Source organism: Hordeum vulgare, chromosome 7H, assembly GCF_904849725.1.
Source record: "Hordeum vulgare subsp. vulgare chromosome 7H, MorexV3_pseudomolecules_assembly, whole genome shotgun sequence".
Taxonomy (NCBI): domain Eukaryota; kingdom Viridiplantae; phylum Streptophyta; class Magnoliopsida; order Poales; family Poaceae; genus Hordeum; species Hordeum vulgare.
Window position 1 is genome coordinate 452414054 of NC_058524.1, and position 11696 is coordinate 452425749.

Genomic DNA, 11696 nt, shown 5'->3' on the forward strand with positions numbered 1-11696 from the left:
TTTTAACAAAGGATAATCTGGCCAAGCGGAATTGGAAGGGTAGCCCCAGATGCAGCTTTTGTCCAAGGGTAGAGAGTATTCAACACCTCTTTCTCGATTGTCCTATGGCTAAACTTGTTTGGCGCTCGATTCACATTACTTTTAACATCCCTCCTCTTGTTAATTTGAACTCGTTATTTGGAACGTGGTTACAGGGAGTTGATATTCAATTGGCCAAATCTATTCGTGTCGGAGCATGTGCTCTTTTATGGGCTTTATGGAACAGCAGAAATGATTTGGTTTTTAACAGACTACGTGATATTCACTTTCTGCAGGTTATCTTCAGAACTACCGCACTGATCCGCACATGGTCGTTACTAACTCCGCTGGCAGCCAGGGAGCCTATGGTTACTGGGTGTGTCCGTTGGAAGATGGTAGCACAGGGTATCTTCAACCGGTTTGGATGACGTCATATTAATAGGATAGGTGTTTAGGCATCTAGATCTTTTAGTCTTCTCCGGCTTGGGCGCGTTGTTCGCCATGTATCTCTTATTTTAGCACTTTGTTGCTTTCGACGTATTTGTACTTTGTGAAGATTTGATTTACTTTAATATATGGCTGCATGCATCGCTTGATGCAGAGGCCGGGGCTAGGCCTCCTTTTTTTTTAAAAAGAACAATTATTGAGCGATAAGAGCATGGTTAATAGTATAGCCAACTGCTGGCTATAAGCCATCTTATAGTCTATCTTATAGCTAGCTCGTACAATAGTTAGCTATAAAAGAGTACTACTTTTATCATATATGACCCACCATTCATTTCCACAAAGCACCCAGGAGCACGTGCTAGAGTTGGCTCTTCACGAAGAGTCCGCTTCCCTTCTCTCTCCTCTTCTCTCTTATCCAACTCATCAAAAATATACTCCCTCCGTTCTAAAACATAAGACCTTTTAGGCATTTCACTAGAAGACTACATACGGAACAAAATGAGTGAATCTATACTCTAAAATATGTCTATGTACATCCGTATGTAGTTTATAGTACAATTTTTAAAAGGTCTTATATTTTGAAACGGAGGAAGTAGTATTTTAATCCTTATAGCCTGCTGACTGTACCTTATTATAGTTGCTCTAAACAAATTTAGCAGCGCGCTCGTTTTACAAGGGAACCGAAGGCGTGCATACTGTGACGCAGCAAAAGTTGCGGCCTGAATGAGTTGCCATATTCTTGAGTGTTGAGTTGAGTGGCATGCAAGGGAGGAAAAAGGAGGTAGGCAGGCATCTTTCCGTGGCCAAGGACATCGTCCCTTTTCTCCTCCAAGAACCGGATGCGGAGGAGACACCTCACATGAAAGGTACATCCAATCCGTTTGGCACAGGACGGTTTGGGGTCGGGTTATCTCAAGGAGAGCATCGCATTCCGTCCTTTTAATGCCGTCGAAATCAAGCACGAGCCCTTCGTTTCTTTGGTGCTCCCGTCCCGTCTGCATCTACCTACCGTGGACGGCACCAGAAGAAGGGCCAGTCACGCGCAGTGTACTAATCACATTCCTTTCGGTAGAATTTGAACGGTGTTCATATTTTTCAGAATTTATTTTAGGTTCCAGCGGAATACGACGCTCCTGTTGATTACGACTTACGGAATGCACGTGTTAATTCTAAAATATGCATGATATTAATATATGATATTTTTCATTATTACTTCTTCTGTATCATAAAACTAGTCTAGTTTTTTTCAACGACGAATATTTAGAAACAAAAGGAGTATCAGCTTTATATTTATAGTGTATGCGCGTGTGCATCGATAAAGATGAGTGTGAACGCAGGAGTGCAGGTGATCGCCTATTTAAGCTTCTCCTGTTCTCGGCCACCGCATTCCCATTCGCTCCCAGCAGCGGCACGTCGTCCTCTTCCGCCGTCCGCGTGTACGTCCAACAGGTGAGAGCTAGAAAAGCTCCTAGCCTAGGTGCGCACTCGTTTCTTCTTCTGGCGCCTGCCCAGGTTCACTTCCCAACCACGGCGGTGCTCCGTCGCGTCCAGGTTTTCTTCCGGGTGCTCTCTCACGCCAGAGGTGAGAGGACTCCATGTAGAGGCTGTGCAAACATTTTCGATTTAGCCCTACAGATTCCGTGGAATTGTTCCGCTGCTGTCGGTGCTCTTAAATCCGGCAACTCAAGCGGCCATTCATATTCAGCCCCGGGACACACGGGCAGATGTTTCCTGTTTCCTTTTCTTCGTCTTCTTCCGTTCCACGCCAGAGTCCCCCGAACGAGGTTGTAGCCCGACCTGCTCCTGGAGATACTGTATCTTTCTTCACCACCAAACAAAAGACGCCGTTTGTTTATTTCACCACCGCCGCCGCCGTCCCGTCGTCTTCTTTCTGGGTGCACGCCAGGTGCTTGTTCCTTTGTGTCAGTGCCTCTGCTTGGCCGTGTTTCGACTTCGATCTGCCTGCCTGCCTGCACCATTGCATTTCTCGGAGTTTGAACTGGCTGCTCCACTTCGATTTAGCCTCTCTACTTTATTCGATGATTCATATAAAGGCGCCTCCGGCATTTTTCCGATTTTATTAGTGGTGGCTGCACGCAAAGATTCTGCATCTTTGTGAGAAAACGAATCTGGATTTATTTGATTCATAGATTATATGGGGTTGTGTTCTGTCTTGTTTGTCTTCTTGTTGTATAATCAAGTTTCCAGTCATGCCTTATCTACACTTTCTGTTCCAGAATACTGTATATGTTAGGGGGCGGAAAATACTACCTCCGTCCCAAAATTCTTGTCTTATATTTGTTTAGATATGAATGTATCTAGTCACGTTTTAGTATTTAAATATATCTATTTCTAGACAAACCTAAGACAAGAATTATGGGATGGAGGGAGTAGCATACATAATCTATCCAACTTTGTTGGATTTTTTACTACAGCTTCAAACATTCGTAAGCCAGCCACAACCGCAATCAAAACAAGCCTTGCACCCAGCTGAAGCCTCAAACTGAGATGGTGAAAGCATGAGCACAAGGCGATAGTTCAATTTGTTTCCTTTCATTCATGTTGATCGCATATTATAATACTAGTAGTAGTTGGCTTGAATGCCACGGTCAGCACCTGAGCATTTGTTCCTCTTTCGTGGTTGTAAAGTAATTTTGTGCCTTTGTTGATTACCTAGTGAAAGAAAGTTATTCCCGGCCATTGTCTGTTTTTCTCATTGTTGCCTGCCTTGTATTGTTCTGTTGATCCAGAGGCTGGGAACTTTAAAGGGGAACAGGGTTCATGGAGGGTGGAGGCGCAAGAAATGTTTCTGCAGCGGCAGTACAGACAAAGGGGACTGGGGATGATGGCTCCCGCAAGCCATTGCCTCCTTGCTGTGTCAAGGCGCAAGCTGCTGTGGCAGAATCTGAGGCCAAGTGCCACGCTACTGTGGTGTCCGGGTGGTTCACAGGAACCCGCTCGCGCTCTGGTATGCATGCTCTGATTGGTGCTTTGTTATTGCATTTCTAGGAACGATAAATGTAGAGGCATGCACATTTTCTGCTGTTCTGATATCGAAAACCAATTTGCTGTATGTTCAGGTAAACCAAGCAAAGCGCAGTACTTCAACAATCCAATGTGGCCTGGTATTTCCTTGATTCATATTCCATCCATGTTTTTTCTCAAACATTCCTTGTGCAAATGCTGTCCCTTTTACTGTGAAAGTTACAATTTTTTCACAGATATAAGCTTTTCTAAAATGCTCCTAAACATTCAGATCTGTTGTAACCTTTTTCCTGGCAGAAACTGTAAGAGTGTTTTCTTCAAGGAACTGGATGGTAACTATACCATCGATCCTAGCTTTTAATGTAACCTACTTGTTCGGTTTACAGAATGGAATCTGTTGGTACAGCCTCACTGTTAGAAAATAACAATCGCTTCCCACCAAAATAATGCAGTGATTCCGTGATGTACTAATCATAAATACATCCCAGGTTGATATGTTATGAACTGAACGCCGAGTATTCATTTCACTTTTCTTGGCAATTCCTGTTTGTACTTCGGGTCGCATTATCCAAGTAGATATGGGGCCTGAAAGATCAACATTTGTGTCCCTAGAAGATTTGTAGTACACTCCATCCCGCCCAGGAAAAAAAAGTAGATTACATATCTGAAGTTATGAAATGGCATTATAGGTTTTACTGCTTGAAGTTCTTTGCACCATCTTGCTTCTCTGGTTATGCCGGCTATTTCTAGTGCGCGCATTGTCTTTGAAAATTCCTTGATCTCTACCCAGTATAATACTGAAGTAACTTACTTGCTTGAGCTGGTCAGTGTTGTAACCAGAGTTACTTCTTCTATACAGGGGAGGCTCATTCGTTGAAAGTAGAGAAGATTTTGTACCAGGGAAAATCGCCATACCAAGAAGTTTTAGTATTCGAGGTTATTCTTGATCTTCTAATTGTGTGCACGTACGTTGTTCTGAGTCTGCCAGACATAGTAATGTATAACGTGTTACGTTGTGTATGCAGTCTTCAACCTATGGGAATGTCCTTGTGCTTGATGGAATTGTTCAGCTGACTGACAAGGATGAATGTGCATACCAGGAAATGGTTACTCACCTTGCACTGTGCTCAATTCCATCTCCTAAAAATGTATGTATTTTATTTTAAGCCATAAAATATGCTGTCAACTTATTGGATTTACCATTTAAATTGAACTGGAGCATATACTCCAACAGACAGAATCTTCTTTTTATGTGCAGTTACTGAATTATTTAGAGTGGTCACATTGATTCTTCTATAAAGTCGCTGAAATCTTCATACCAAAAAAATTTCACTTTACTCTCATGCAGGTTTTGGTTGTCGGAGGTGGTGATGGTGGTGTACTAAGAGAAATAGCCAAGCATGATTCAGTGGAGAGTATAGACATATGTGAGATTGATCAGCTAGTTATTGATGTAAGAACCATCTCTTGATTTTGCTTTGAAGTGTAATCATCTAACATCTAAAATAATCGTATTCTGATGTATGCCTTCAAATCGATGCAGGTTTGTAAAGATTTTTTCCCACGTCTATATGTTGGATATAAAGACCCTCGTGTCAGACTTCATGTTGGCGATGGTATGTTAAGAGTTAAGAAGTTGTTAAGCTTGTGGTATTATTCTGTATAATGTTCACAGATCATAGACATAATCCCTTCTTTTATAGCATCTCAAACTTGTCATCATGTCTGCTGACTGCTGGTCTTGATTCTTGTAAATTTCATAGCAAACTTGCATTTCTTTTGCAGCTGTAGAGTTCTTGAGAAATTCTCCAGAAGGAAAATACGATGCCATTATTGTTGATTCATCAGATCCAATTGGTGAGTTCTTGCTATTACTACACCATACCTGCAGCTCTTTCATTTTGATTAAGGAGATCAAAATTTCATTCCTGTAGGGTTGACTTACATGGTTCTTTCATTTAGATACTTGAAATTTTCTTTCACGTCACATTTACAGGGCCAGCCCAGGAACTTGTGGAGAAGCCCTTTTTTCAGGCAATTGCTAGGGCTTTAAAGCCTGGCGGCGTTCTGTCTAATCTAGCTGAAAGTATGTGGCTGCACACACATCTAATCCAGGATATGCTTTCTATCTGTCGGGAGGTATTCAAGGGCGGCGTGCACTATGCCTGGGCAAGTGTTCCAACATATCCTAGGTGCTCTACTTCTCTGCATCATCTGTTCTAGACTTTTCTCCTTTCACTTCTATGTATCCATTTGTTATATTTGTGCATGCGTATTTCAGGTTTTATTTTATTGTTCAATTTCTGCTGAAATCTCAAATACTTAGAAAGTAGTGTATTTGGGAATACAAAGTCATGCCCAATTATATCGTAGCACTACCTGTGAAGCATTCCTGAAAATAAAAATATATGAAGAACACAGTCCGCAGTTGAGATGATATCATGCTCATATTATCGTCTGTACAGAATGCAAGTTATTTCATCTATATATCTGTTGCTGCCAAGTTGAAGTGGTTATTGTTGGCACTTAAAGTAGTGCAGGCAAAATGTCCTCCTAATTTTCGTGAGGTTGAGCAGAAGCTGGAAAAAAAATCAATCGTTTGAAATACTTATTATACTCTACTAGTCTTCATTGCCAACTGAATGGAGAAATTGGGTGTAGGTTAGCCAATTAGCATACTGACCCTTCTAGGATACTCCTTACCACTATCTCCATTTTAGCAGGTGGACTCTGCTCACTGCATGTTTTGGCACTCCGATGTCGGAGGTGCATACGTATATTAGTGTATGCTTACAATCAGACTATGTTTGATGCTCAATTTTTCCCCTTTCCTAACATTTGGTGGTGCAGAGTATAAGTAATTTATCAGTTAGCTGTAGCTGCTTATTGTTTATATGGGTACCCATTTCATATGTATATAAGCTAACCATCTAAATACTTGAATTTTTAGTGGTGTCATCGGATTTTTGCTATGCGCGAAGGAAGGTCCACCGGTGGACTTCTTGACTCCTGTGAATCCAATCGAGAAGATTGAAGGAGCTACTAAAGATGGACGAGAGATGAGATTTTACAATTCAGAGGTTTCGCCTTTTGCCTTAAAAGATGCTCTTTATTGCCACAGGGATGCAAGATTTGCAATAGCGAATTTTCAATTCAGTAGTTAGACATCAACTCCTTTTCTCTTGTTTGACAGATTCATAGGGCTGCTTTTATTCTGCCAACATTTGTAAAGAGGGAGCTGGAGGCATATAACACTTCCACTGAAAAGGTAAGCCATATATAGTTACTCGTCCCTTGTCTGCGTTTTGTTCCTTTACAGTGTTTTGTATCTTTCATCCCTCGCAAACAGGGAGGGTCTAGGCTCCAACTGATTGCGGCAATTATTTATAACTTACAAACTAAATTTCAATTGACATGAAAATGAGCTTTTTCGATCTACAGACTAGTGATTTGCAGAAAGAAAAACCTGCAGACTAGTAAATTCAGATTGTTGCAATTGAAGAACTCATTGGTCTTTTTGCTATATCAACCCATGACAGGAGAAACTGGAGAAGCCAACGGCGAAACCAGTGAAGATGAAGGTAATGCGGGACAGCGCTATCACCGCTTCCTAGACCAGGGACAAACACCCCTATGTTGTCCATCTTCCCCCACGAGACCCGCCGCGCTGTATATCCACGTTCCACGCCTGTCCTTTATTACCAAATTTTATTTCAATAGGTACATGATTGTGTGGTGCTGCAGCGTAGTTGCGTGGCAGAACCGAGAGTAGAGTGTCACTGAGTGTGTATGGTGTGTTGCAGCTAGTGAATAAAGGAGCGGACAGAAGGGAATCTGTGATGCGTTACCTGATCTGTGCCATGTACGTATGATGTTTCATTGTTACGTGAGCTCTAGTGGTGCAAGTACCAGGACCGGCTATGAGCTTCTGAAATATCACCTTTGTTCTGAAGTATAAGACGTTTGGGATATTTTTAATATATACAACAGAATGATCAGCGTGATCGTATTGCCTTAGAGCATCTATAGCGGCGCCCCCAACAAGCCACCAGAAATTATTTTTTTGCCGGCGCCGAAAAATCCTACCAGACGGGTCCCCAGGACGCTGTTTTTGCCGGTTCGGTCCATTTTTTGGCCACCCGATCCTAGGCCGAACCCAGTGCACTGGGGCGTTTGGGGGCTTCGATGTAAGGTAAAACGGCACGTGGGCCACCACTGTGAGGCGGAAAAAACCCCAACAAGCCCCTCAGGAATTATTTTTTTGCCGGCGCTGAAAAATCCTCCCAGACGGGTCCCCATGACGATGTTTTCGCCGGTTCGATCCATTTTTTGGCCACACAATCCTAGGCCGAACCCAGTGCACTGGGGCGCTTGGGGGCTCCGATGGAAGGTAAAACGGCATGTGGGCCACCACTGTGAGACGAAAAATGTTTTTTCCACCTCTAGATTCATCCCCCCGCGCACAACACCTTTCGCCGCCGTGCTGATCCCGGCGCCGCCCATCTGCCTACCGTCGCTAGAAGGGCCATCTCCCTGGCAAGAAAGAGAGGGTTCGCCGCGGCATCGCCCCCTGCTTCTGGCGAGCTTTTTCGGCGTTTCGGCCAAGCAAGCGGGGATATGGGTGGCTGCGCGTCTACCACGCGCGCCAGGTGTTCGGTGATTTGTCTCGGCGATGGACTCTGACGACGAGGAGACGCTCGCGGTGCTGCTAGAGGAGGAAGCCGATACCACGCCCAAGACGAAGAGCACCTCATGGTCCTCGTCGCTCTGGCCGACCTGTTCGCGAGCAACGCAAAGCCGCAACGAGGTGGCTCGACGCCGGGCCGGCTGAAGGCAAAGCAGAGGCGCCGACGTTCAATAAGATCGCTTCAGACTGTTACTAGATCCCATACGGACTAGTCGACGCGCACCCCCTTCCTCTAAAAGGAAAATATAGGCTCCCCCCTTCGTCCTTTTCATGTGCTGACCTCTGCCCCGTCCAAATCGCATCGTTCACGGGTCGCGTCGCCCAGCAACCTCCCCCGTGCAAAGAGTCAGCCGTTGTGGCCGTCCCCCATCTGGCTTCCTCCTATCGCCTGATGGCTCGCCGTCTCATGCCAGTGACGGGTTGTAGCAAGAACAAACACGGCGAGCAGGACGACTCCGGGTTGAAAGCAAAAGCACATGGTTCCAGCAAAAAAAATGATACGGCTCCAGCAAAACAATAATGTGGTTCCAGCAAAAAATGATATGTTTCCACCTAAACATTGGCATGGTTGCAGCAAATACAACATATGGTTCCAGCAAAAAATTGATATAGTTCCAGCAAAATTAAAAGTGATTTTCCAGCAAAAAAACAACGCAACAAAAAAATCATGGCATCGCCGCCGTAGCCACGCCAACACCATCTTCGCCAGTTGCAGCAAGTCAAAAAGTTGGTTCAAGCAGAAAACTTGTGCAGCAAAAATCATGGCGCACGCCGCCTTGGCTGCCCCTTTTCTGTTGCAGCAAAACAAAAAACTGGTTCCAGCAAAAATCAAAAGTGATTCCAACAAAAACAAACATGGGTTGAGGCATCGGAGACTGCCGTCTCCACCGACGGTAGCAGGTGGTTACGCATTTTTGATCAGACGGTTCCAGGAAAAAAATTACCGGTTGTAGCACTGAGGGCGTTGTGTGCATCATCCAGTAGCTGCTAGTCACCAAAAAGCAAGGAAATTGCAGTTTACACCAGGTATTGTTACGGGTGTTGCAGCGATCACCTCCTCGACGTCTTTTTTGCAGTGTTCATCAGGTCCACGTCTAATTTGTCGCACTCGAGTCTATTTCCTGATTAGTCTTGTGTTAATAGCCATCCCGATAGTGGGTCCCACAATACCAGAGGGATTGACTAAGTCTAACCGGGCAGAGGAACCGACCTGCTTCTCGACACCTCGCCTCGCCCCTGTTTTCTCTCTGCACCCTGCCCCGACCCCCGACTGCGACGGCGGCCGGCAAATCGCCGCCGGCTGGCGGCCAATGATGGGCTTGGGCGACGGCTTGGACTTCCTTCGCAATCCACCACCTTCTCCCGTGAATCGCACCCCAGGCAAGGCGGAGCGAGGGATCCCACGAGAAGCAGAGGCCATGGCAACGACGGAGGCGACGCCGACGGCCGTCCAAACGGCGACGAGCTATTCGATCACGACAAACCCCAGCCACTCCTTCAATGTTTTCGGGTAAGGCCCCCAATTTCTCCCCCCTCCCTGCCACTTTGATTAGGGTAATAGAACCATAGGTTTGGCACAACCCCGTTCTGTCGTAGATCGACGTGTATTTCTCCCCTAATAATAAACCACGGATCGCTTCTGCCGTACGTCACTGGCGGTTTTGTAAAAAAGTCCTTATGTTTTTGGCTATTCAACTCGCGGTCTTTTTATGAGTTAAAAACGTTTCGTTTTTACGTGAGCCCCCTCGCAATCACCCTCGCCTCCCCACCACCAGCACCGGGCTCTCCGCCACCGCCAGCCTCACCGCCTCCCCGCCGTCGCCCCTCGCCGACGCGCCCTTGTGGCAAGTCACACATATTGAGAGAACCTATGAGGCGAATTTAGCTGAGAGAACATGTGGCTGCTTCAAATGGGACTTGACATGCATACCTTGCAAACATGTTGTAGCAGCCATTCACAAATCCAAGCAATTTCCTGAGGATTATGTCAGTGACTTCTTTAAGAAGCCCATGTACAAAGAGGCATAGAAGAATTTTATCTATCCGGTACCTCGACAACATGGATGGACTAAAACAGATTCACCCGACATAGACCCACCTGAGTACAAAACTAAGCGTGGAAGAAAGCAGAAGAAAAGGCGCAGAGGGCAACATGAATCATGCAAGTCACTTTTCAAAACAGAATGACAACTATCAAATGTTCAAATTGTAAGCTCCAAGGCCATAGGTACACCAATTGTGCTACTCCTTTGAAACCACACTTGGCAGCAATAAAGGCACAACACAAGGTAATCTTTGTATTGTTTTTACTCTCTCCTGTTAACATGCTAACATGTTTCATAATTCTGCAATGTTTAACAAATTTGACATGTTTTGTAGACCGTGAGAAGGCTACGAGATGTTGCTCCACCGCCAGCTTCTCAGCACCATGCTGCTCCACCTATAGCTCCTCGGCACTATGCCGCTCCACCGTCGGCTCCTCAGTGCAATGCATCTAGTAATTCTTCTCATGAGACTACTGCCAGAGGGAGGATGCCAAATGCAAATGGCTCATGTTTAGGTGTCCAAAGGTATGAAGGTAGAAGGCTTTATTCCTACTTCACATCAGGTGTGCAATCCCAGCAGAGGCAAGAGAACTCCCCGCAAAAATGACTGTCATGTTGTTTCAGCTATTGTTATGTGTGCAATGGCTGTATGTTGGTACTTGGATGCTAGTATAACTTTAAAGCTGCACAAATATTTTGGTCCATGATGCTTTGTAATGTCACATGGTAGAGTTGGACATTGATGCTTGCAAATGGCTGTATGGTAGTTTGTAATGGTTGTATGGCACCATCCTTATGTTTATACTTCTATTTATATGCTATGTGATGTTGGAAATTGATATAACGTCTTATTTGTCATTTTTATATGGAGATATGTTGTCAAAAAATCAGAATGGCTCTTTCTTCAGGTTTGCTAGTAGCAGATTACAAAAAGGCTCAAACGCCATGTACTGGTCAGTTGACTTGATTATGAGAGTAGCAGTTTGCCTACTAATGACTTGTATTAGCCTACAATGCAACAGATTAGACGAAGACCTGGTGACCACTGCAAAAAAGACGTCGAGGGGGTGATCGCTGCAACACCCGGAACAATACCTGGTGTAAACTGCAATTTCCTCCCAAAAAGCCTCATACATGGCCTTTGTTGTCCCCATTGTAGCATCGCCCCACCACACTACCCCGTCATATCCATGGGAGAGGGAGGAGCCACATGAGCGCCATAGTCGATTGGAGGAAGGAGCCGCACGAGCACTGTGTCGGGGAGCAGGTCGCCGGAAAAGTTGCGGTGCGTGGGCTGACCATGGTCAGGATTTAGAGGTGGAAAGATTGGGAGGAGAGAGACGTGCGACAAATGGGTGGTTGTGCTGTATCGGTGGGTGATAATACGGCGGATAGAAGAGATAAGGACGTACAATGGTTGATGAGATGGTCTTATCTTAAGTCTGGCATGTAATTTAAAAATGACAAAAAAATGTCTTACAATGGGTCATCTCTTAGTCTTATCTTCAACAATT

General features: G+C 44.9%; 1 protein-coding gene across 3 annotated transcripts; it reads left to right on the plus strand.

Moving 5' to 3' along the window:
* The first annotated feature begins 1797 nt into the window (after positions 1-1797).
* Positions 1798-7405, plus strand: LOC123410028 (spermine synthase-like). Of its 3 annotated transcripts, none has more exons than XM_045102900.1 (12): positions 1798-1914; positions 3216-3433; positions 3546-3590; positions 4310-4386; positions 4476-4598; positions 4799-4903; positions 4994-5066; positions 5236-5307; positions 5447-5642; positions 6401-6530; positions 6644-6718; positions 6990-7405. In XM_045102900.1, the coding sequence occupies exons 2-12, from the start codon at positions 3247-3249 to the stop codon at positions 7062-7064; spliced, it is 1158 nt and encodes a 385-aa protein (XP_044958835.1). In that variant the 5' UTR covers positions 1798-1914; positions 3216-3246; the 3' UTR covers positions 7065-7405. The 3 variants fall into 3 exon arrangements, with proteins under 3 accessions (XP_044958835.1, XP_044958837.1, XP_044958836.1); XM_045102902.1 differs by lacking the exon at positions 1798-1914 and adding an exon at positions 1922-2047; XM_045102901.1 differs by lacking the exon at positions 1798-1914 and adding an exon at positions 2124-2371.
* The last annotated feature ends 4291 nt before the right edge of the window (positions 7406-11696 follow it).